Genomic DNA, 21,051 nt, shown 5'->3' on the forward strand with positions numbered 1-21,051 from the left:
GTACCTAGTGGAGAAGCGATAAGCGGCAGATTGTCGGGTAATTCATATCCGATGCTTATGTACCTTCGACTTTCAATGCGGTGTACGTACCTGAGCCTACTTCGTATCACCAAAACATACAAACAGCCAATATCGAACCAAGCGCATCTCCGGCAATCCCCTGTAGACTATCATCATGGATAGTACGGCTTCGGAGTCGACACCCGTACCTAAAGTAATCTTCCGTGGGAAAAAAAGGAAGACCTACAGACAACGAGCAGAACCCGCCGACGACGATGACGAACGATCAAGATCCGCAGAGACGCCACGACTAGAAGGAACACCGACCGCATCAGATACTCCCGGAAAACCTGAAGTCGCCACCCCGATTCAAAGCGAGGGCGCAGAGGATGAAGAGAAGGGACTCTCAGTAGCCGAAGTTTTACGTCTACGCAATGCGCGAAAAGCTCGACTAGGCGGCGTCAAGTTCGGCGCGGGAAGCAACCACGGCTCCAACGACACAGCAGCCGCCGCAAATGGCTTCGGAGACGGTCTCGACGACCTCAGTCTCATGATCCGTGAGGAGGAAAACAAAGCACTAGATATCGCAGCAGGCGTAAAGAAGCGATTCGCGCCGCAGACAGGTATGGCAGCAGAACTAGTAAACAAGCACATGTGAGTCTCATCCTCCCCATGGCGCGCACCCCCGCGACCGCTGCGCAGCTGCTGATGGAGCAAGGGAGGAGTATATAGAAGCCGAACTAGCCAGGCGACACAACGCTGTGGCGCTCTCTTCCCACCCAGCCGCGCGCTCGTCTAATCGGGGGCAGCAACAACCGGCGACGGCGACGGCGACGGTGACAGCGGTGCCCAGACCCGAGCAGCAGAATAGAGCGCTGCACGGCCAGCTTATGGAGATCGACCTCGGCGACGAGGCGCGCAGCCGCAACGAAGCGCTGACGGAGCGCGCTAGGCGGAAGTTGCACGGCGAAGATGTTGAAGATGACGACGAGCAGCAGCAGCAGAGCGGTCGGCCGAAGAAAGTCCGGCTCGGACGGGATGGCAAGCCCTGGAGGTCGAGGAATAGGCGGAATAGCGACGATATCAAGAGGGACCAGCTGGTCGAGGAGATTCTCCGGGAAAGCAGACGTAAGTTCTTCTTATTCTTTACGTATCTACCCATTCGCAAACCACACTCTCTCTCCCCCCATACAACAAACCCACTAACCCACCCACCCACCCGCCACAGTCGACGTATACGAAGCACCCACCCCGCCCCCCGCCGCACCCGGCAGCGGCGCCGAAGACGACGGCGCAGCCGACGACCGCATCGCAGAGGAGTTCCGGCGGGAATTCATGGACGCCATGGCCCAGCGCCAGCAGAAGCGCAAGAAGCCGACGAACGCGCCCCCCGGGTCCGGCCCCGGCGGCACCGGCAAGGGCGGCGCCGCCGCCGACGAAGACGTGCTCAAGGGCCCTAAGCTCGGCGGGAGTCGCAATGTGCGCGCCGCCATGCGCAATTTGCTGCTGGAGAAGGCGAAGGAGGCGAAGGGGAAGACTCGGTGAGGGGGGGGGGATTGTTTTTATATTTATATTGGTTACGGTACGGGGGCTTCGGTAACGGAGCCCTTGCAGCGAGGCGAGAGGGCGGTTACTATTATATGTGTTTGGGTACGTAAATATAAATACAGCAGCGTTACGGTATGCGTACATCCGTATTAAATTAAGGGAGGGCGAATTCGGAGTATATTGAATACATACATGGCCCAATGCGTTATTTGACTATTTTTCCCTTGGTCCTGTAACACGGAAGGAGAACTGTAAAGCAACATATATGATTTCCTTCGTTCGCGAGTCAACGTTTATTATAATATAGCATCAAAACTAGTCTATATATATGAACATACTACAGTCAAATCAATACTCTCTTGTCTTTTAATGCTGACATAATTAAGATCTACTACTGACAACCCGGTAGCAGGTAGTTAGCTTCAATTACGTACTATAACGTATTTTGCTGGACTAAGTATCACATGTAATGTTCTATCCAGCCATAAGAACCGGGGCGTTTAGTTCTAAGGGAATATCCACCATGGATAAATAACCAGCAAGATGATAACAAATGAATTTGGAGCTCTACTCTTCATTCGTACATATATATATATATATATATATATAACTGGGCTATTTAAGCGGATATAACGTAATGTTCATGATCACATTGCTATTTGTAGCGTTGGTCTCAACCGTAAAACGCCCCCCTGATCATTCGTATCGTCTCTTTCCCAGATAAAACAAAGAGCCGGGCAGCTTGCGTTTCGGTGCGAGTCTTGCTGCCGTTGAAACAAGAGTATCCCAGATCAAACCATCCGTACAGCGATCCCCTTCAAACAGAAGGGGTTCAAATCGACTATAAATATCATAAATAACCAAATATCCCATGTGGAACGCCGGGGGAATCAATCCTCTCCTTATAACCAAAGAAAATTCCGGTATGTAAAGCGGCCAGCAACATATATCGTCCCCTGATGAAGAGGATAGAAGTAAATTGGGTCATTCGGAATGGCCGTCGCTAAATGCAAACGCTCTCTATGCCCATTCCCAAGTACGCCAATCCTATACGTCATAAGAAATCGTGACGGCTTGGCTTACGCGGGCCGCCCACATTCCTCAAGCAGGGCGTTACTCGGTTCGGTGTAAACTCATATCGTGGATCGTGGCCTTTGGCCTAGAATGTGCCTCGGATTGTCCACTTGGTGATCTGGCCATGTGTCAAGTCTACGGCCTGGCCTTTAATGGGTTCTATAGTAGGATAGTAGGAGCCATAGGCTGTCTTAGTAGTATGCCGTTTGTATAGCTGTTGGTGAGTGACAGTCATCGGCGATGGTATGCTTGTCCGGAAGGGGAAGACACCGGGTTGCTGGGCTGAATCCTTGGAACTGAGTATAATAGTGGCGAGATGCTTCATCGGATATCCAACTGAAAGGGCTTAAACCTGCCACCAATAGTAGCACAGCGCGGGCATTTTCTTCGGGCTCCTTGCTCCTCCATCAAGATATTGACACAATCTCGACATAGGCCGCAGATGCATTCTGTACATGCATAAGATTCCCGGAGCTTCGACGCTCTCTGGCACGCAGCACAATAGATATGCACGTCCTGAGATGAAAAGCCGGGCGACGAATCTGAAAGTCCAGAGGCTCCTATATGGAAGTTTCCTCCGCTCTCGCCACTCTCGACGGATGGGAAAGGTTCTGGAATCTCTTGGGCAAAGGATGGTGGAGTAAGAGCTTGTTGTAGAGGAGAAGCTTGATAGCCTTGGAAGTGTTGATGGGGAAATGGGGGCAAGGAAGCTCGGTGTATTGATATAGGAGATTGGGGGACCTGGGATGTTAGAGAAGGAAAATAAATGTGCCGGGCACGACTTACAGGAGTCCTGTCTTCATCAATGTCTTCTGTAGCCGACGCTGCAGCATCAATGAGGTCTTCCCACCTTTTGCCGTAGTCGGCCGTGGGCTCGACGGAATGAGCCTTACGATCAGTCCCGCCTGGCTTAAGGCGCTCATCGTTTTGAATTCTCCGGAGCCAGTCGTTTGCGGTACCTCGAGATTTCTGCTTCTTATGGCCACGCTTAGTGATAGATTGCTTTCTAGGTCGGATAGGACCAAGCGATCGTTGAAGAGGAGGAAGAGTCGACGAGCGACCTGGCGGGGAATTTGAAAGAATTGACGGGAGCAAGTCCCTACGCGGTGCAGAGTTAATTGAAGGGAATGGTTCGCTAGTTGGCTCCATTCCGAAATGTATGGGAGGCAATTCAATTGTACTCCTCGGTATTCTCCGGCCGTCGTTGTCAGACTGCCAGCCCTTCAAAATCAGAATCAGCATTGATATTATCAATGATTATAGTGACGTTAGGTGAGTATTTACTGCTTCATTATCCCAATCCGTCTCGAACTTGTGCTGGCCACCTAACTGGGCCAAAGCAGCAGCGGCACTCGCGGCTGGCAAATGCGAGCCCCCGGAATATTCATCATGATTCCTAGGGGTCCCGGGAGCGCTAGATGCGTCTCGGGAGTATGCATGACGCTCGTGCGGATAGCCTTTGGTCGGGTCGAGGCTTCCTGGCGGAGGGCCGGCAGAGTTCTGAACTTGAGATCGATCTGACGGAGGTGTGTTAATCATGAGTAAGAAGCTCTCCTCGGTCGCAGGGAGCTTCGAAATATAATGCTCTGGATGCGCTCGTCGAATATGCTCTTGCATTGAGCGATACCTCTTTTCCTATTTGTTCCAAAATGGAGAGTTAGACATTGTCTTTCCTAGGCTTTGCGACATAGCTTCTGGGTTGAGACCCGATACAGCTTCGTAATCCAATCCTTCGGGAGGCGAGTCAGTGAAGATGTTGCAACTTACGCCAATACAGCGCTTACGACAGCTCGAGCCATCTTGGTTTCGCAGAGGACAGACGACTTCATTGTTCGAGTCGGTAATAGAGAATGAAGACGTTAAGGAAGATCGAGGCGGCATCTTGACCCAATCAACCCCGCCATTTACTGGTCGGGAATTGAAGGCGGGGGGAGGTTCGCAAGATCGATAGTCGGATACGGGTGTCGACGATAAGAAGCACCACTAATAGTAACCAATTGACGATAGTCCAAGTCTATGAAGCTTGGAGATTAGGTATGTGATAGTTAAATTCGATATAGAAAGGATTATGACAGCTCTGCCGAGGTAGCTCTAAGCTCCTATACAGGTGTTACATGAGGTGTTTCGAAGACCTCTCTCTCTCTCTCTCGTGGGTGTTGGCAGAGGAAAGAGGAAAGACTGGAAGGGTGACCTTATTGGGAGGGAGGGGGGAAGGGTAGCTGAAAGCAGCGGTACTGGAATTTCCCAGCTTAGATAGGTCGGTAGGTAAGAAGACAAGGAACATTGAACACACAAGGAACACAGGAGGAACACTGTAATAGTACTAATACATAGTACTAATAGTACATGTAGGGTGGCCAGTGGCCACAAGGCAGGGTCAGAAGGTATAATAAGAAGTACATACCTACCTGTACTCCACACACCAAAGCTGGATCAACGGCCTTGAGATACCTTACCTTAAGGTAGATGGACCCAGGATGTAAATGGTAGATGCGCGTTATATGTATGTAAGTGGTCTGGTGGTGTAGGTATCCTAGATAAGTACCACACCTAGCAAGGTATTAATGCGGGAACATTAAGTAGCTGTTAACAAAGAGAGCAAAGCCTTCCCCCCGGACAGGGTAAACTGAGCTTGTCATCCAAAGCAGCCCAAAAGATAGATGATCCAACCAAAGCGGGTGAAAGACGGGCATCTCGTCGCAGACAAGCAGGCATTGTATCGTACATACGTATATACATACATGAGTACAAAAAAAAAAAAAAAAAAAAATCCCCAAGCTTGTGCGGCAAGTTCAAATCGGGGCGGACAAAGAGAGAGGGAGTCGTTTTATTGGCTCCGTCCCACTCCGTCTCTTTCTTAACTCGATTTAAACAGACCGGACAGCTTCCCTTCTGACTCGCGGCTGTGACGGATGGCTATTTGAACATTAGGAGTGGGGTCTCTTCTGTGATGGGCGAGGGAAAAAGAGAACAATGATGCAAATAAATAATACAAATAATAAAAAGAGAAAAGCCGACGACGCGAGCACTTCTGGTAGCAATATAACCCCCAGAGAGCTCAATGATTTCTTTTGAGTTGAGAGTCGTCGTCAGAGCTTTAGGTCTGGCTGTTCGGAATTTGGCGATGCAAGCTTCTTAGCTTCAGATACTATTAGAGCAAGCTAAGTAAAAAGAGGCCAAGGTTTTCCGTTCCTTGTTGCCTCTAAGCGTACAAGCACATAATACCTGCAGTAGGAGCAGGGTGTGGGATCCTCGAATGGTAAAGACGGGTTTAATGCGACCTTACACCTCATGGTGTATAACAAATAGAGCCAGCTGCTTCCCACGAGACATGAATGCATTATTACATACTTGCCTCTAGGTACTAGCCAGGCAAAGCCCCGGCTTGCAGTACCGCCGCAGCAGCAGGAAGCTTGAGGGGGGCGAGGGGTTCTGCAGGTGGGTAAGGTGGATGCACTGACCGAATCCATCCATCTACTGATGAGAGCTCCGGCATTGGCTGAGCAGGCAGAGCAGAGCTTGCGGAGGTGATACGATAGGTGGAGGTTTCGAGTGGAGGCTTGAGAAATGGCGGGGCATCGAAAGAAGACTCTGTCGGGTAGCATGGTAGCATTAGTATGTACTTAGCATGGCGGGCTAGGCGGGCAGGCGGGCTCGTTTCATTATCGAAGCTCTCCATCTCGCACGCTTCTCTCACACGCATGATGCTTGTTCCACACATCTCCCTCTCCAGTTGAAAAGCGAGTATTCTCCTTGGCTGTACCTGTCGGCGGAAATACGAAAAGAACCCGTGGTTAAGCTCGTCAGCTTATGACATCAGATATAGAACATGAGCTCCCACCATTTGCCATCGCTTCTCTGATTGTCTGATTGCGGATGTGGCTTTTTTTTGACACATTTCATTCCAGACGAAGCCGGATTACCTACCCTAGCTAGGTGGCAGCCGAACATGGGTACTGTATTGTAGCTCCCCAATTCTCTTCTTTGTCAATGCGACTAGTAGAACTGTGGTAGAAAGCTCTCATCCTAGTCAATCGCATTAGTTGGTCAGGTTTTTTTTTTCTTGTACGCGCTGCCTTCACCAAGACTTTCCACTCGGGAGGCTGGCACGACAATGTCTGGACGAGCCTTTTGTACGAGAATCGCATCGTGGCTAAACATTGGTCTAGCGTTTTGCTATTGTTAGTATCTTGATTTAGTTCCTCGAATAGAAACTTTTATTCGGGAACTCCTCTGAAGCTGAAAAATGTTCCTTCCATACATCATAGTGGCGCTGTGCTACTAAGCCTTGAGTATGTACCCATGTACCCTAGGTACATGATGGTATGTACATGATTGCTCGGCTTGATGTGGGGAGTACGAGAGTACGCTACTGCAAGCTTGCAAACCCTTTTTTTTTTTTTTGCTTCTTCTACCGTTTACATGTACCCTAAGCTCTAGGAAGGTGTTCTCATAATCCCTTATCGTAAAGCATTAGCTCTGAGAGGAAGCTGCATCTATTATAGTTACCTATCTGAGTTGTGTGACTGCTGATCCGAGTGCCGTTAGAGCTTTAGAAATTGACGAATCCTCTCTCACCTTGACTCTCAGCACATTGCGTGTACCTATTGTATAAGTGCTGCACACCTCTACCCCTCACCGGGGTCTCAAAACTAGAAGGATGACGAAGGCATACAGCTAGCTAATCGTTCTTATCGATAGTATCGAAGGACCTTATTAAATTCGATTAAGAATTACATTCTTAGGACCAGCTACCTATAGCATACTCTCCGCAACGGAATTGCTAAGCGTCACCTGTCGTTAAAACAATATAAGGAATCATGGCTCATCGAGTTAGACCGAACTTCACTCCTTTCGCACGACCTCCTGCGGGCGTTTGATATATTGCTCATATACTCGCGTGCTCATATTGCATTGTCGGCTTACTCGACGCCTCGTATAGCTTTGCCCATGAGAAATATTTAAGCAAGGTGAGAAACGCATCACGGTTGATGTGGAAAAGGCACACGAATTAGAAGTATCGCTGCAAACTAGCCGTAGTGTTAGCCTCGGTCGACTCATCTTACGCCTTGACATCCTGAACAGCACTAATAGGCTTTACGTCGGGTTAGAGTCGGGACGTGCCTATAGCCGCCCGCTTCTCTATCCGTGTGCTTAAAGCTCAGTATCCAAAGCATGAAGCTTAATCTTCAGGTGAAGAAGTCAGTGGATGTGCTACATGGATATCCAGCTATTCAAGTTGAAGATCAACTTCTTGTAATTATGTTTCTTCGTAGTATACTAATCCCTAGAGGGCTCTGTGAGCGGTTATTGATTACTTGCCTAAATCAATAAGATGTCAACTCAAGATAAATTGGCTTCTGTTACTGATAATTTAGTTAAGCTGCGGGTTTGATACCTTTTTGCCTATTGCCGACCTCAAATGCATGCCTTCTAAGAGTTGACATTAAAATATAACAATAATCATTACCACTACTTCCATACCTCAAAGTACTACAAGCCGAGTACTACGTTGACACTGTAGTTACAGTAGAGCTACTGAAAGTGAAGCATGGAAAACTTCCTGTATACAAGTGTTAATAATATTGTGTATCTAAACTAGCAATAATATAAGTTCCCTGTGTTAGTTTCTCGAAGTCTTCGGTCGAAAGAAAGACGCCACGCTAAGAGCTATTAAGAGACTTGAAAATAGGTAGTCAAAGCTTTCATGCCGAACGACCTTCTTGAGCAATCTGTGCCTAGTTATCCGCATGATCACTGTGTCATTCCACGTAATTTGGTAGTAAACGAATCTGGAATGCGTTGTATAATTATTCTGGTCCTTGTTGATTGGGCAACTGTAGATCTCATAACGGGGAGATATCGGTATGGCAAGTAGAAGTCGTCATCTAAGGGAATGAACATTTGGGAAATGAGATACCAATCTTGTCATACAGGAATGATAGTATATCGCCATCTCTTCGGGTATCTAAATAATAGTGTTTCGTACGTCATGCTCGAATAGATATAGCGTTTGGGAAAAAAAACATTCCTAATTGTGCGACAACGGCACGAAGTACGTATATGTACCTAATATTTCATGAAATTATGATTATCTTCATGCGGTACTTGCTAATTCCTGCCGATAATAAGCCAGTAAATAACTGGATTTTAATAATCAATGCGAAGGAAAGTCATAGTTAAACTAGCTGTGACTCAAGGTTTTTATATACATAGACGCCTACGTGTAATACTCGATAGAAATATCTATTTTAGGATAAGAAAAAGACCCTGAACGTTGGAGCCCGAAGCCACTTCTGTGCTATAAATTGGAAGGTTGACCAATCAGCAAGAGACAATAAATACCCTTAATGGCAAGCCCCTAACCTGCGCGGTCTCTAATTTGGGGTAGTTAAGTGTCAAAGAAAGTGTAAAGTACGGGGCACGGTCCAGACGGCATTAATACCAACCGGTGTCGTACAGACTAGACTTGACAAAACACCGAAACATCTCACTCTCCATCTGCAGATCTTTTAGCTTACAGCTTCGCATCCACTCTGCCACATCCCCCCCAGCTCGAACCAAGTGAAACATGGTCGACTACCCATTGTCTAAAACATGTCCTCTCCCTCCACAACAAGTGTTAGTACGTATGTGGTAAGAGTGGGAAAGCGGACAAGGACATTTTGTATAGCTTGACTTTTGATTATAGTTCTAATACCACATGGTGAGTTTATTGGATCATCGATCGATGTTTGACGAGGACTTCGATTATTACCTGATTGTGTGTCTTAACAAATATTCCTCTCCCACGCGATCCTTCGTACGCCTACTTTATTACTTCATCATCCATCCATCCCGTGGTAAGACAGCTCACTTTCCCCCTCTTTAATCGGGGCTGAGACTAGATCCTTCTTAACTCTCATTTTCGTCATCACTTTCTCTTGCTGCTTTATCCCTCCGCTTGAAGCTCTTGAAGTCAGCTCATCCCTCATTACCTTAAGCCCTTAAGCTCTCTTGACCACAGATGATAGCCAATTTCCAACCCCCTTAAGAGGGAGTCTAAACGACAAGCCCCCAGATACGTCGACATCCGCAATGGCCTTAACCATAAAGAACCTCAACTCCGATGCCTCGTTTCTCCTATCCTTCGAGCCCATCATCCCCGAATTCGCACAGCGTATTGTAACGCCGAAGCCGTTCACAGTTCTCCTGGACCCTTGGATAACAGGATCTTCTAAGGTATTTCACTCTAAGATCTCGATTACGACTCGCATACACCCGGCATGCATATCCTCGCTCTCGGAGCTCCCGTCTCCACCGGATCTCGTTATTATCACTCAACATAAGAGCGACCATTGCAATGAAGCTACGCTCCGGCAGCTACCAGCAAGCGGGACAAACACGATCATCCTTGCCGAACCAGCAGCAGCACGCTTGATCAAGAGTTGGAAGTACTTCGACCAGGAGAAGATCCGGACGATAGAGCGATGGGAAGACCCGAGGTTGACAGGAAAGCAGTCAGCAGTGCGAATTCCCGTCCCGCCCGTGACGCCCGGAGGTCAAGGGGGTGAAGTCACCGTCGCCTTCATACCGCAGAAACGCGACCTAGCTGGTCTACATGGCGCAATTGGTATAACATATCGACCTCCACCAATGCATCACTTACAACTTGGTATCCCTACCATATCGAAACCGCCTTCACCACCTGCGACCCCTAATACGCCTATTATGCAGGGTTCGGATATGACACTTACGAATAACTCATCTACCCCTAATCCTTTCCTCCTCCCGCCCTCCCCACCAGTATCACCACGCTCCCTGCGCTCTGTCCAGTCCGCGTCAACCTTACTCCCCTCTCCGGCGCGCTCAAGCCCAAACACTTCTTTCCCACGGTCCGTTTTCCAGAACCATCTTCGCCCCGCCACCTCCACCGGTATGGTCCGTCCCATCTCAGTCCTCTTCTCGCCTCACGGTATCTCATACGACTACATCGCACCTTACGTCACATCGCATCTCGTAGCCGAAGCAGCGCTCCCACTGACGGCCCTCTTGCACTGTATGGACAGCATCACAAATCCGTGGTGGCTCGGCGGTAACATATGCGCGGGCGTACCTACCGGTGCCGAGATCGCGACGCGACTGGGCGCGCGCATCTGGCTTAGCGCGCATGACGGGGAAAAAGATGTCAGGGGCCTCGCTACGGCGATGTTGAAGACGAAACGGTGGCGGCGCGAGGAAGTTGAAGGCGCCTTGGACCCGCGCGAAGAAGGGAAACCTGGTAAGCAGAAACTAGGCCATGCACGGAAGGGCAGTAACAGTAGCATCGGCGGCGTCACCACGGAAATCATGCGCCTCGGCAGCGGCGACGAAGTCGTCGTCTCTGGAAACGGTATGCTATGGTGCTCTCCGGAAAATACGGATGACCAATGGGTTATCAGGGACGCGAAGGCCCGTCAGAATGTCAAGGTGAAAAGCCAATGCAGCCTGAGACCAATCTACGCCCGTAATGAGAAGATATCTAGTGGCCTAAAGACGAAGAAGTCATTGAGAGGAGGCTTTTTGAGATTTAGGTCCGTGGCTACCCCTACTTGAAGAAGTTACTAGATTAAAGGCTCGTCCATTCGTTCAGGGCAACGTAACCGTCTGTCATTAGGACGATATTTCTTATGTTTAAGCACATTAGCTTGTCGGGTTCTGGCGTATTTCGGGAGAAGAATTTCTACATGATACCAAGGGCAGACAAAATTAGTCTTTACGCATTTGTCATTTTTAATGAACCATTTAGGCATATTATTTTTGGAATAGGGTTTCTTGTATCTTAGGATTAGGGAAAGGCATGGATGGAGAGAAAAAGTCACCGGCGTTGCTATTCGAAGCCAAAAACTTGCTACGGATTTTCGGGAACAAGAGAGGGATACCTACCATCGTTATTATACCAACGTATAATATTAGATAATCGCAAAGTCTAAGACTCAAAAAAGAATTTCTCGTCTGTTAGACGAATTCGTTCATTATGCATCCCTGTGGCCATGATAGGTTGATGGTATCTACCGAGAATAACAATAAGATCCGCGGGCCTGCCTCTGCCTCTACTTCTAAAACTCCCATGAGATAGCATGATAGCTCACATAACGAAATTCCTCGAATGCATATCCTCTCTCCGCCCATAGAAACATAAGTTTGGATTGCTTACACTTACGCAGAATAAATGGCGCGTATTCGGCAACGTATTCCTGAACTTGCTGCTAGCCCCACAGGTAACATCTGTTCTCCAGACCATTGCGTATATAAATACGGCAATCCTCATCATTGGCTTTGCTCACCCCCTACTAATAATTCCGTGGGAAGCCATACAGCTTGAAGTTTCCGGTCTCAACCTCACTTGAGCTGTTTTAAGATCTCGACGAGGAAGTCCTCGAAGCTGAGGGTAATGTAACCGTCACGGTCCTCATCGTACTTCTTGAAGACGTCGGTCATACGCTTAAGGCTGATACAGGCTTGAACGAAGAGGTCGAAGCTCATGACGCCCTCGTTACGCTTGTCGTAGGTACGGAAGAGCAGGTCGACGAAGCCGGGGCTGAGGCGGTAGCGAAAGGCCACAAGGGCATTGCTGAATTCGTCCGGACTAATATTGCCACTGCGGTCCGCGTCGAACCGGTCGAATAGTGCCCGCCACGATGCTAGGAATGACCACAGTCCGCAAAATTCATCGAATCCGATCGTCCCCGATCGATCACTGTCGAACATACGAATCATCATGCGCACCGTCTGCGGGTCGAAAGCCGTCCAGTCGCCATTTACGAGAGCGGCCGATAGTTCCTTTTCGGAGAGCTGACCAGTGTCTATTCGAAAGGGGTTAGTATCTGGGAAAAGAAACACAGTTAGGCTAAGAAGGCGTACTGTTCTTATCGACAGCTTTGAATAATGGTAGCAGAGTAGGATCGGCAGCGCCTTCCTGAGGGGTAGGAGAAGGAGGCGGCCGACTCGCAGGAGGTGGGCGGTTATGGGCCGTTGGTCGCGGGCCGGTCGCGGTAGGTGGCGGCGACATAGTAGATTGTAGGTTCGGCCTATAGCCGTGATCGTAGCTGTTGCTGTGGCTGACACCACTATTATTGCTATAACCGCTCGAACCGCTCGGGGCGTAACCAGTAGGAGTCAGACGTCCTGTATCTGTGCGACGAGTCGGAAGGGAGTCGTGTCGGGGGCTAGGAACAGGCGGTTGGGGCTTGGACTCGTAGCGAGAGGATGGGTGAGGCGCGCCGCCTTTCTAGAAGAGAAGAAAGTTAGTTATCTACAGTCGAATACGAGTGGATAGAAGAGGGGCTCGCGCAGGGGTTAACATAGGGCAGAAAAAGGGTTCAACGGAGGTGCGTGCGCGTACTTGGTCGGGCTCTGCGAATCTGCGGTTTCAAAAATAAATTAGCTATCGCTGTCACGCATGAAAATGAGACGAATATTTATTATCCATCTGACGAGATGGCAATGTCCTCCTTGTCCTTCACTCCAGACCATCGCGGTTCTGAGCGATGACGATGGCGGGGTATAATAGCACTAGGCGCCGACTCACCTTGGCAGTTCGTCCGGATTGTATGGTCTGTTGTAAGCCATTGTGTATATTGCTGTTTACGTCGCTCTAGAGTTTAGAATCGACTAGTACCGGTAGTAAAGAATGAAGATGGTAAGGACAGCAGTGACGGCGAGACTTGTTTACTATATGGAACAAGGAGAGGATGCGTACTCGTGCCACGCCCCACTTAATTCTGGTTCTGCAAGCATGACCAGTCTTAACTGGTGCTTACCATCCACACACCACAATTATCCCCAAATTTTTTACTTTTTACTATAACTTTTTAACCATTTATATATAAATAAAATAAAAAATATATTTATTTAAACTAAATTTCATACAATTTTATTACGTTTTTAGAATTTTAATAATTATTTTATTTATTTTATTAAAAATAATATAAACGTATTATTAAAATATATTAAATTTAAAAAAAGTTTATAATAATTTAATTACGTAATATTTTATAATTTAAATTAATATAACTTATATATAAAAAATTATTTTAAAATAAAAAATTACTTTTATATTTTTAATTAATTTTATTTATATTTATATTTATATATTTATATATAAAAAATTATATTAAAAATTAAAATATAATATATAATATAATATAAATATTATAATTATAATTTTTTAAATTTTTTATTATATTAATTAAAATTTAATATATTTAAAAAAAAAATTTCGAATTATATAACGTTAAAAATGAAGGTTAAATGAATTTTTGTAATGATAATGGGGATAATAGTGATGTGTGGATAATAGTGGTAAGCACCAGTTAAGACTGGTACTCGCTTGCGAAACCAAAATTAAGTGGGGCGTGGCACGAGTAGTTGCAGCGCAGTCCAGCTTCTTTTTTGTATAGGATGTCGATGTGGGATAGGCAGTTAAATTGGGAAAGGTGTCGGACGAGTAATAAGCGGCAGTGCAACCCAGTTCGTTACGTAGCGGACAAAGAGTAAATTAGATTCAGCCGCAAAAAAATCGGGGTAAAAGAGGAAAGTCAAGGATCATGGGGTTTGAGAAAGACAAAAGGGAAGAGATAGTGCTGAGGATTTGGCTGGGATGTAATTATTAAAAGTCTTGGTTGAGGATTAACTCTAGGGCTGCATCTGCCAAACCCAAGACCTAAGACCCAAGACCCAAAGGAGCTAACTAATAACAACTTAGGGGCTGCCGAAAAAATAAAAAGTAATGTGGTTTGCTTTATTGTATCAAATACCGTAAGTCGGGTATTTGTTATCGGATAGGTATTTTGTTAACAAGCTGTTTTCTTTGGTCTCCAGAGTAAAGATTGTCTGAACTGGATGGGTTTGTATGGATATCCGGCACCGCTAGTGTCCGTCTGACTGATACTAAAGATCCGCAGGCATCAGACTGGCGATCAAAATCACACAGTTCACACCGATGCTGAGCGGCGGGGCAGTCCGGGGCTGTGTCATCGTCTACCACAGCATCCATACGTACTCCATTAGGTACGTAATAACTCGTCGGATCAATCCGATTATTCGTTATCTTGACCGAAGGTGGCAGAGATCCTGGGGAATTAAAACAGGGCGAACCTTAAGTCTTTCTCGAAGGCTGACTTATATGGGAGCAAAAGCTTCTAAAGGATTAGAATAGATTCAGCTTCCCCAGTGAGGCTCAGGCATGACGGTCCCGTCCCGTCCCGCATCCCGGTTAATATTCCTCAGGTATCTTACTGCCTACAACAAAGTGGGTTACGCTGAACCCACAGCATCTTCTTTTGTCATTCCCAACACCTTCCATGGATGGCGGCAAGTCTATGCGATAATACGTAGCTAGTATGGCGCAGCAAAACAGGAGCTCCAAGCTGTTGCGGTCTGTAATACAAGTCGAGGCGCATGCTTCCCCTATTCTTAAATCTTCACGGGATGCATACATGCTTCATAGGTATTATATGCGTGAGGTTTCGAGATGCTGCAGGAGTAAATAATAATAATATGAGAGGTCACGTATCAGGAGATTCTTTTCAGTTTTTGGAATATACGATGTCATTAGCCTTTTCCAACGTTCATCGCAACTAGGTAATACCTGAATGACGAATTTCAGGAGCTTAGCTGCAGCTGTTCGCAGCATGTACCTACAACACGTAGATTCAGGTCCAGTTACGTAGGGTACATAAGTGCTAAAAATAAGAACCACCTAGTCGGACTGTCGGGATAATAAGAGCGGGATTGCCTACATATAGGTACCTAATGTATGTAAGGTCTAGGTAAGTAAGATGTACGGTGTTGGTACTGTGTAGCACATGCTCCGTTGGCCGGAGCCGCGCCCGCCAAAAGACGGCAGTCCCGATGGCTTAGGAAGCCGCAAAAGACGAAAAGCTTGGCATTATTGTACCATTTCCGACTCCCGTCAAATTGAACGACGATGACTCTTATTCACGGATAGAGTAGGTAGTCTTTACGATATCTGGAGAGCTTTGTTAAGGGCTTTATTAATTACCTAGTTGGATCCATAGACAATAACTCGAGCAAGCGTGCGTGAATTATAGAAACGAAAGAGGGCGAAGGGTAGACGAGGAAGCTTGACCTGAATATCAACGATGCCAGTCAACGGAGCTCCGCCTGAAACGGGCGAATTCTGGATCTTCGGTTATGGGTGCGTTATCCTTTCGGATGCTTCCCTAGCTTTGTAGCTTAACCTTACTTATAGAATTGTAGAAGCTTGATATGGAAACCCCCTCCGCACTATGGTAAGGTCTTATACTGAAGCAGTTCACTGCTCACTTCCTTTACGTCAACATATATATCCAAGGCCTAAACTCACCGAAACTGTTCGGTAGATCGACGGATACCTGGTTGGGTCACAGGCTATGTTAGGCGGTTCTGGCAGGTATGTATAGATTCCTTCACTTTGCTTAGCTGAGAAGTATACGGCTGACATATCTTTAGGCAAGGTAAGCTTAATCTACCCTGGATATTAAATCGATACAACCTAGTGTAGATGTACGGTGACGACAAGGGCCAGCGAGTTTAATACATGTGGATTATATCATCTCCTAACATCAAAGAACTTTCCAGTCAAGACCACCGCGGCACACCTGAAGCTCCCGGCCGCGTCGTCACTCTCATCGAGCGATCATTCTGGGCATCCCTCGTCGATGCGCATGACTCAGCGCCCGAGAAGGTATGGGGCACCGCGTACCGAATCCAAGCAGACAAGGTAGCCGAGGTAAAGGAGTACCTCGACATCCGGGAAATCAACGGGTATACGATCCACTATACGCCCTTCCATCCGGCGGACGGGTCGCCGTCCATCCGCACTCTAGTCTATATCGGCACCCCCGATAATGACCAATTCACGGGACCGCAAGACCCGCAGGCCCTCGCCGAGCACATCTACGTTAGCGAAGGTCCCAGCGGTCTGAACAGGGACTACCTGTTGGGTCTGGAAAAGGCCCTCAACGAGCTAAGCCCAGAGAGTGGTGACGCTCACGTCACGGATTTGTCGGATCGCGTGCGTGAGATTGACCGCAGGCGCCGCGAGGGCCAGTTACAGGTAGAAGGCTTTGAACATCCCGTCTCGCACGAGTTTAGGAAAGTGAGCAGCGTAGACGAGCAGGAAGAGACGGAGAAGGCGTGAATGATATCTTACAGAGGGGAAGAGATGTTGTAAACATTAGTCGTCGAGGTAGAGAATTACGTTAGGTACTTAGGTCAAGAATTTCAACAGAGAAAAGCATTGGAAATCATGTCGATTGATCTGAGCGCTATTGCTACAGTTCGTTCCCGGCTTTGCCTTCCCCTATCCCCCTCCGAGATCGACTTCATACCGATTTCTTCTCGAGAAGGTCGAACTCTTTATCCTCAAGTAGTTCTCCCATCTCTTTTCTTTTTCTTTTTCTTTTTCTTCTTTAGTCCTTCGTAGACTCGTAAAATGATAGATGACGTGGATATTCACGTTAATCATAAGGGCCACAGAGCCTCGAATAGAAGATGGCGAACGAATGTATGTACATTAGTGAGTATGTCTCACTGTAATCCTCCCATCTCAGATATAGAGACTCGATAGTTGAGGATGATTTAATGAAATGGTGACAAATGGGGAATACCACTTTGGTCGTGTTGTGCATAAGGAGTGTCAAGGGTGTTGTGGGAACATCAGACCTCCAAGCGCCAATTTCACCGATAACGAGCGTGCCTTTTGGGCCAGTTTTCTAGTAGATGCCAACTCTGCATAATGTTGGTGTTGGGATTTGGATCGAGACCCCCCTGTGTCGCTCACAGTAGTTCTACTGGTACGGCGGCTGCCCCTGAGGCGGTTGCTGTTGATGCTGAGGCTGTTGACCCGCTTGCTGCTGGTCCGGATAGCCGTAGGGTGCATAACCTATAAGATTCGGTTAGTCTAAACATGTACTGGTTTAAATTGAAATATTCTAAAGGGGTTTATGTGTTTACCTTGAGGCGGGGGTGTTCCGTAACCGGGCTGCGGGTAACCTCCTCCGCGTCCGTAGGCCGGTGGGTACATCACCTGGTTCGGCATCCCGTAGGCAACCTGCTGGCCAGCGGCGTAGGGCATCTGAGGTTGCTGTACGTACCCACCCCTAGGCGGGTACGCACCACCCCGTCCGCCACCGCCTCGAGGACCAGTATCAGATGCTCTATCGACACGGATAGATCGTCCATCGAATCTAATTTGTTTAGTTAGATCAATCCCCGAAAGAATGGGACGTGGCACCTTACTCGACGTTGTTCATGCCCGAAATAGCTTTCTGTGCATCTTCCTCGTTCACGTATCGGACAAATCCAAAGCCTCTGCTTCGACCAGTGTCGCGATCTTTGACGACGACCTAATATCAACTCAGTTAGTCCTGAATCAAAGTCTCGGTAGGGTTTCCAGACCCCCATATCGAAGATAGTGCGGGTGCTAGAGAGATAGTAATAGGACCACATACCGCTTCCTCAACGGGACCGAATTCTTCAAACTTCTGTCTGAGCGTGGTATCTTCAGTGTGCCATGCGAGCCCGCTATATAGAGGGGAACATTTGGATTAGCCAAGTAAATAATAGATGGGAACTCTGTTTTACCATACCCGATGAATAGTTTCGACATTGTTGCTGACTGAAGATATCGACTCGAAAGGGTAGATAGATCTGTATTAAATAAGGTTAATAATTGATCCGTAATAATGATGTGCGGATCGGGATAGTTGAAGTAAAAGTACACGGGTATATGTAGTGATTAATGAGGTAGTGATTACCTGCACACATATACCTAAGGTACGTGAGGCTGCCGTTAGGTATTGTCTAAACAAAGTGGGAGGAGCAATCTGCAAGATAGCAGCAAGGGAGGAAGGAACTACTGGGCCCACTAATTGTACGGGAGGCAGGGGCGGGAGTGGAAGAGATGCACGAACGTTCTTTTAGAATCCTAAGCAGCAATCGTACAAACCTATCGTTGTTGCCTTTATTTTTGACTTGCAAACTTGACCAGTAACCAGTGCCGGAAGGTTTGCAGATGCCAGGGCCTAGGTGACGTATCTGATAGGCGCAAGGGTAAAGAAGTGAAAAGTATTTCGGTATTTTAGTATTTCGGTACAGTAAAGACGGCAGGGTTGATAGGTAATGTACGAAATGCAAGATCCAGGTGGCCGGTTAGGCAAGGATTATAAAAGTTGGTAAAGTAACTCGGGAGGCGTTCCAGTGACAAATCGACCAGTATCTGTTGGCTTGAACGAGGAATGAAAGATATCTATGTACTCGAGGCCGCCTGATTTTATACAATATATTATACTTGCCCCTAGGTAGAGGTAGGCAGACCGCAATACTCAACAAGCGTATACCCACCACCAGCAAAGAGAAGAAAGAGGGAGTCAGCAGGGATAGCTTCAAAACAAGCATCAAACAGAGGAGGTGCAAGTGACCTCGAATTGCCCTAAGGAGAGGGTATGAGACTCCACGCGGCACAAACTACATGTGCCAGGCGAGTTGCTAAGTCGGCTCTATCCTAAAATGGAATGCCAGTAATCAACGATATGCTTGCTTCGCGTAGCCCAAGTTGCTCGACATAATGCGGTTGAAGGGGGCGTGTCGGCTTCGAGAACGATCTGCGAAGCATCTACTCCGACTACACTACATACCTAGGTAGGTTACATGGTAGGATATACTCCACATCTACCTATTCTCGTTTAAGTGCGGCCGATCGTAGTTGTCAAGGTCTCACGTCCGTCACCTTGGGTAGTGAATAGTGAATACTAGAGTTTCGTAATCCTTGCCTGGGGGCTAAAAAAAGAATGCCATAGTCTGTTCGCCATATATCTCTAGCCTATGATTTTCGGACCTTATGGGAATAGTTCTTCGTTAAAACTTGTTGGGCCTGAAAATAGCTGTAACGAGCTCGAAGAATATGAGGAAAAGCGCGATATCCAATCACGCAGGGGTGCCATTTTTGGACCCCTGACTTGTGATCGACCAATCGCCGCAGGACGTCAGTTCAAAACAGGAAGTCTTATTTGCTTGGCTAAGTAATGCGAGAGAACATAGCGCCTCTCCATAGTCTCCCGAGGGGCTTGCTTATCCGCAAGGCTAGACCCTGCGTTAGTGCTGAAGACTATCGTACGAACAATACAAACTACGCTGCTTTCTAAGATGGGGGGTATATTAGTTAGTTAAGTTCATTGAAGTACTTCAAGACCTTGCAACACGGCAGAGCTCCGGAAAGAGCCAACTTAGAGACACCGATTATCCTGGTACAATTCGAGACGAACTAGGAGGAAAATGTGCTGCATTTAGTTGTGGACGAAAGTGAAACGTCGAAATACTATCTCCTGGGGACTAGAACCCACATAGCTGTCCTCAATCGTTATACTCGGCCCTTGGGTGATGCTGTCATGTAGGTATTCTCAATCCCTATGACTTGATATTATTTGCTTGGTGAAGAGAGCTGAGTCTAGCTCCGTACCACTGCCATACATAAAGTTGTACTATGATGAGATAACTAAAGAATAATGATGCTTTTAGCATGTGCTATATATGCTCTGTGGACACGTCTCGGTTGCTCATAAAAGGGTAAGCTGTAAACCCATGATAGACGATAGGGTAGTATGGAATGTGGGATATGACATGCGGTTAAGGTGAGGTAGACAGAAAATGGTAGTAACCAACGACTATAACAAATAGGAACCCAATAGTAGAGGCATTTCGGCTCAGATTCGATACAAGATGCGTTCCGCGTACCCAAAGGCTTGTTCGCATGGGATGCGACGTTGTATGCAGCCGTGGAGGTCGCAGTCGATCATTGAGCAATTTTGATCCAAATGCCGAGTCCACTTAGGAAGAAGATTTACAGCTAAGTAGCTTGCAAGATGCGTAAGGCTGTATGTATGTAATTGCAAATGTCGTTTAGTACGACCTGTTAATGGGGCCGGCTGGCGCTCCGAATATCCATCCATCTATCCCTTGACTCGGGGGACCTTGGGTAGAATACAAACACAGGGTAATGAAACGCGTTGGACCTAAGCTGAAAGAAGAAGTTTATCAGCAATCACCAATCCCCGGCGTTCAGAGACAAAGTAGACGCTTGACATGTGGTATCGATTGTAGTGTATGTTAGGCAATATCAGAGCTGCCAAGATGTGAAGGTTCAGAGTTCCAATTCTTTAGTGTACCTCTTGGGCAGTGATGTAGGACCTAGTGGTACCTAAGGTACTTACATTAGGGCATACCTGAACGTTGCGGGGTTGCACAGACCAATTAGACCAATCAGACCAGTCGGGTTGAGATTTCCAACTCCCAATCCAGGGGAAATCAGGGGCCTTCTTGGCAAGGTTTCTCAGACGTCTTGGGATTGAAGCTTGGTCTTTAACAACAACATTACTACCCACAATGCACGACACGCCGCTGACATCG

General features: G+C 47.3%; 6 protein-coding genes across 6 annotated transcripts; 3 read left to right on the top strand and 3 right to left on the bottom strand.

Moving 5' to 3' along the window:
• The first annotated feature begins 53 nt into the window (after positions 1–53).
• F4817DRAFT_323682 (hepatocellular carcinoma-associated antigen 59-domain-containing protein) lies at positions 54–2,243 on the top strand. The gene is made up of 3 exons (XM_049301542.1): positions 54–654; positions 719–1,128; positions 1,229–2,243. Exons 1-3 carry the CDS (start codon positions 176–178, stop codon positions 1,543–1,545), a joined length of 1,206 nt encoding a protein of 401 aa, XP_049163541.1. The 5' UTR covers positions 54–175; the 3' UTR covers positions 1,546–2,243.
• A 700-nt stretch (positions 2,244–2,943) lies between these two features.
• Positions 2,944–4,503, bottom strand: F4817DRAFT_355801 (uncharacterized protein; the record flags this gene model as incomplete). Its single annotated transcript, XM_049305703.1, has 3 exons — positions 2,944–3,843; positions 3,907–4,257; positions 4,390–4,503. The coding sequence occupies 3 exons, from the start codon at positions 4,501–4,503 to the stop codon at positions 2,944–2,946; spliced, it is 1,365 nt and encodes a 454-aa protein (XP_049163542.1).
• A 4,582-nt stretch (positions 4,504–9,085) lies between these two features.
• On the top strand, positions 9,086–11,576 carry F4817DRAFT_323713 (uncharacterized protein). The gene has a single exon (XM_049301543.1). It carries the CDS (start codon positions 9,700–9,702, stop codon positions 11,194–11,196), a length of 1,497 nt encoding a protein of 498 aa, XP_049163543.1. The 5' UTR covers positions 9,086–9,699; the 3' UTR covers positions 11,197–11,576.
• On the bottom strand, positions 11,577–13,345 carry F4817DRAFT_323715 (EF-hand). Its single transcript, XM_049301544.1, has 4 exons — positions 13,172–13,345; positions 12,986–13,004; positions 12,505–12,871; positions 11,577–12,446 (listed from the first exon to the last, which is right to left on the bottom strand). The coding sequence occupies exons 1-4, from the start codon at positions 13,210–13,212 to the stop codon at positions 11,983–11,985; spliced, it is 891 nt and encodes a 296-aa protein (XP_049163544.1). The 5' UTR covers positions 13,213–13,345; the 3' UTR covers positions 11,577–11,982.
• Positions 13,346–15,424: 2,079 nt separating this feature from the next.
• Positions 15,425–16,895, top strand: F4817DRAFT_323724 (ChaC-domain-containing protein). The gene is given in 6 exon segments (XM_049301545.1): positions 15,425–15,593; positions 15,663–15,802; positions 15,865–15,896; positions 15,987–16,037; positions 16,054–16,055; positions 16,223–16,895. 5 exon segments carry the CDS (start codon positions 15,747–15,749, stop codon positions 16,784–16,786), a joined length of 705 nt encoding a protein of 234 aa, XP_049163545.1. The 5' UTR covers positions 15,425–15,593; positions 15,663–15,746; the 3' UTR covers positions 16,787–16,895.
• A 379-nt stretch (positions 16,896–17,274) lies between these two features.
• F4817DRAFT_82199 (RNA recognition domain-containing protein) lies at positions 17,275–18,552 on the bottom strand. Its single transcript, XM_049307924.1, has 5 exons — positions 18,237–18,552; positions 18,099–18,171; positions 17,887–17,993; positions 17,602–17,834; positions 17,275–17,530 (listed from the first exon to the last, which is right to left on the bottom strand). The coding sequence occupies exons 1-5, from the start codon at positions 18,254–18,256 to the stop codon at positions 17,436–17,438; spliced, it is 528 nt and encodes a 175-aa protein (XP_049163546.1). The 5' UTR covers positions 18,257–18,552; the 3' UTR covers positions 17,275–17,435.
• Between the last annotated feature and the right edge of the window lie 2,499 nt (positions 18,553–21,051).

This window comes from Daldinia loculata, assembly GCF_022478755.1.
Source record: "Daldinia loculata strain CBS 113971 unplaced genomic scaffold F4817scaffold_2, whole genome shotgun sequence".
NCBI classification, from domain to species: Eukaryota; Fungi; Ascomycota; class Sordariomycetes; order Xylariales; family Hypoxylaceae; genus Daldinia; species Daldinia loculata.

Excerpts from the sequence above, each read along its gene's own strand:
- F4817DRAFT_323713 (XM_049301543.1), top strand. The coding sequence starts at position 9,700 with ATGGCCTTAACCATAAAGAACCTCAACTCCGATGCCTCGTTTCTCCTA.
- F4817DRAFT_323682 (XM_049301542.1), top strand. The coding sequence starts at position 176 with ATGGATAGTACGGCTTCGGAGTCGACACCCGTACCTAAAGTAATCTTC. Across the intron at positions 655-718 it reads GAACTAGTAAACAAGCACAT|GGAGGAGTATATAGAAGCCG; the intron begins GTGAGTCTCATC and ends TGATGGAGCAAG. Across the intron at positions 1,129-1,228 it reads GATTCTCCGGGAAAGCAGAC|TCGACGTATACGAAGCACCC; the intron begins GTAAGTTCTTCT and ends CACCCGCCACAG.
- F4817DRAFT_323715 (XM_049301544.1), bottom strand. The coding sequence starts at position 13,212 with ATGGCTTACAACAGACCATACAATCCGGACGAACTGCCAAG. Across the intron at positions 12,447-12,504 it reads CAAAGCTGTCGATAAGAACA|ACACTGGTCAGCTCTCCGAA; the intron begins GTACGCCTTCTT and ends CCTTTCGAATAG.
- F4817DRAFT_82199 (XM_049307924.1), bottom strand. The coding sequence starts at position 18,256 with ATGTCGAAACTATTCATCGG. Across the intron at positions 18,172-18,236 it reads ATGTCGAAACTATTCATCGG|CGGGCTCGCATGGCACACTG; the intron begins GTATGGTAAAAC and ends CCCTCTATATAG. Across the intron at positions 17,531-17,601 it reads CGGAACACCCCCGCCTCAAG|GTTATGCACCCTACGGCTAT; the intron begins GTAAACACATAA and ends CGAATCTTATAG.
- F4817DRAFT_323724 (XM_049301545.1), top strand. The coding sequence starts at position 15,747 with ATGCCAGTCAACGGAGCTCCGCCTGAAACGGGCGAATTCTGGATCTTC. Across the intron at positions 15,803-15,864 it reads TTCTGGATCTTCGGTTATGG|AAGCTTGATATGGAAACCCC; the intron begins GTGCGTTATCCT and ends ATAGAATTGTAG. Across the intron at positions 15,897-15,986 it reads GAAACCCCCTCCGCACTATG|ATCGACGGATACCTGGTTGG; the intron begins GTAAGGTCTTAT and ends ACTGTTCGGTAG.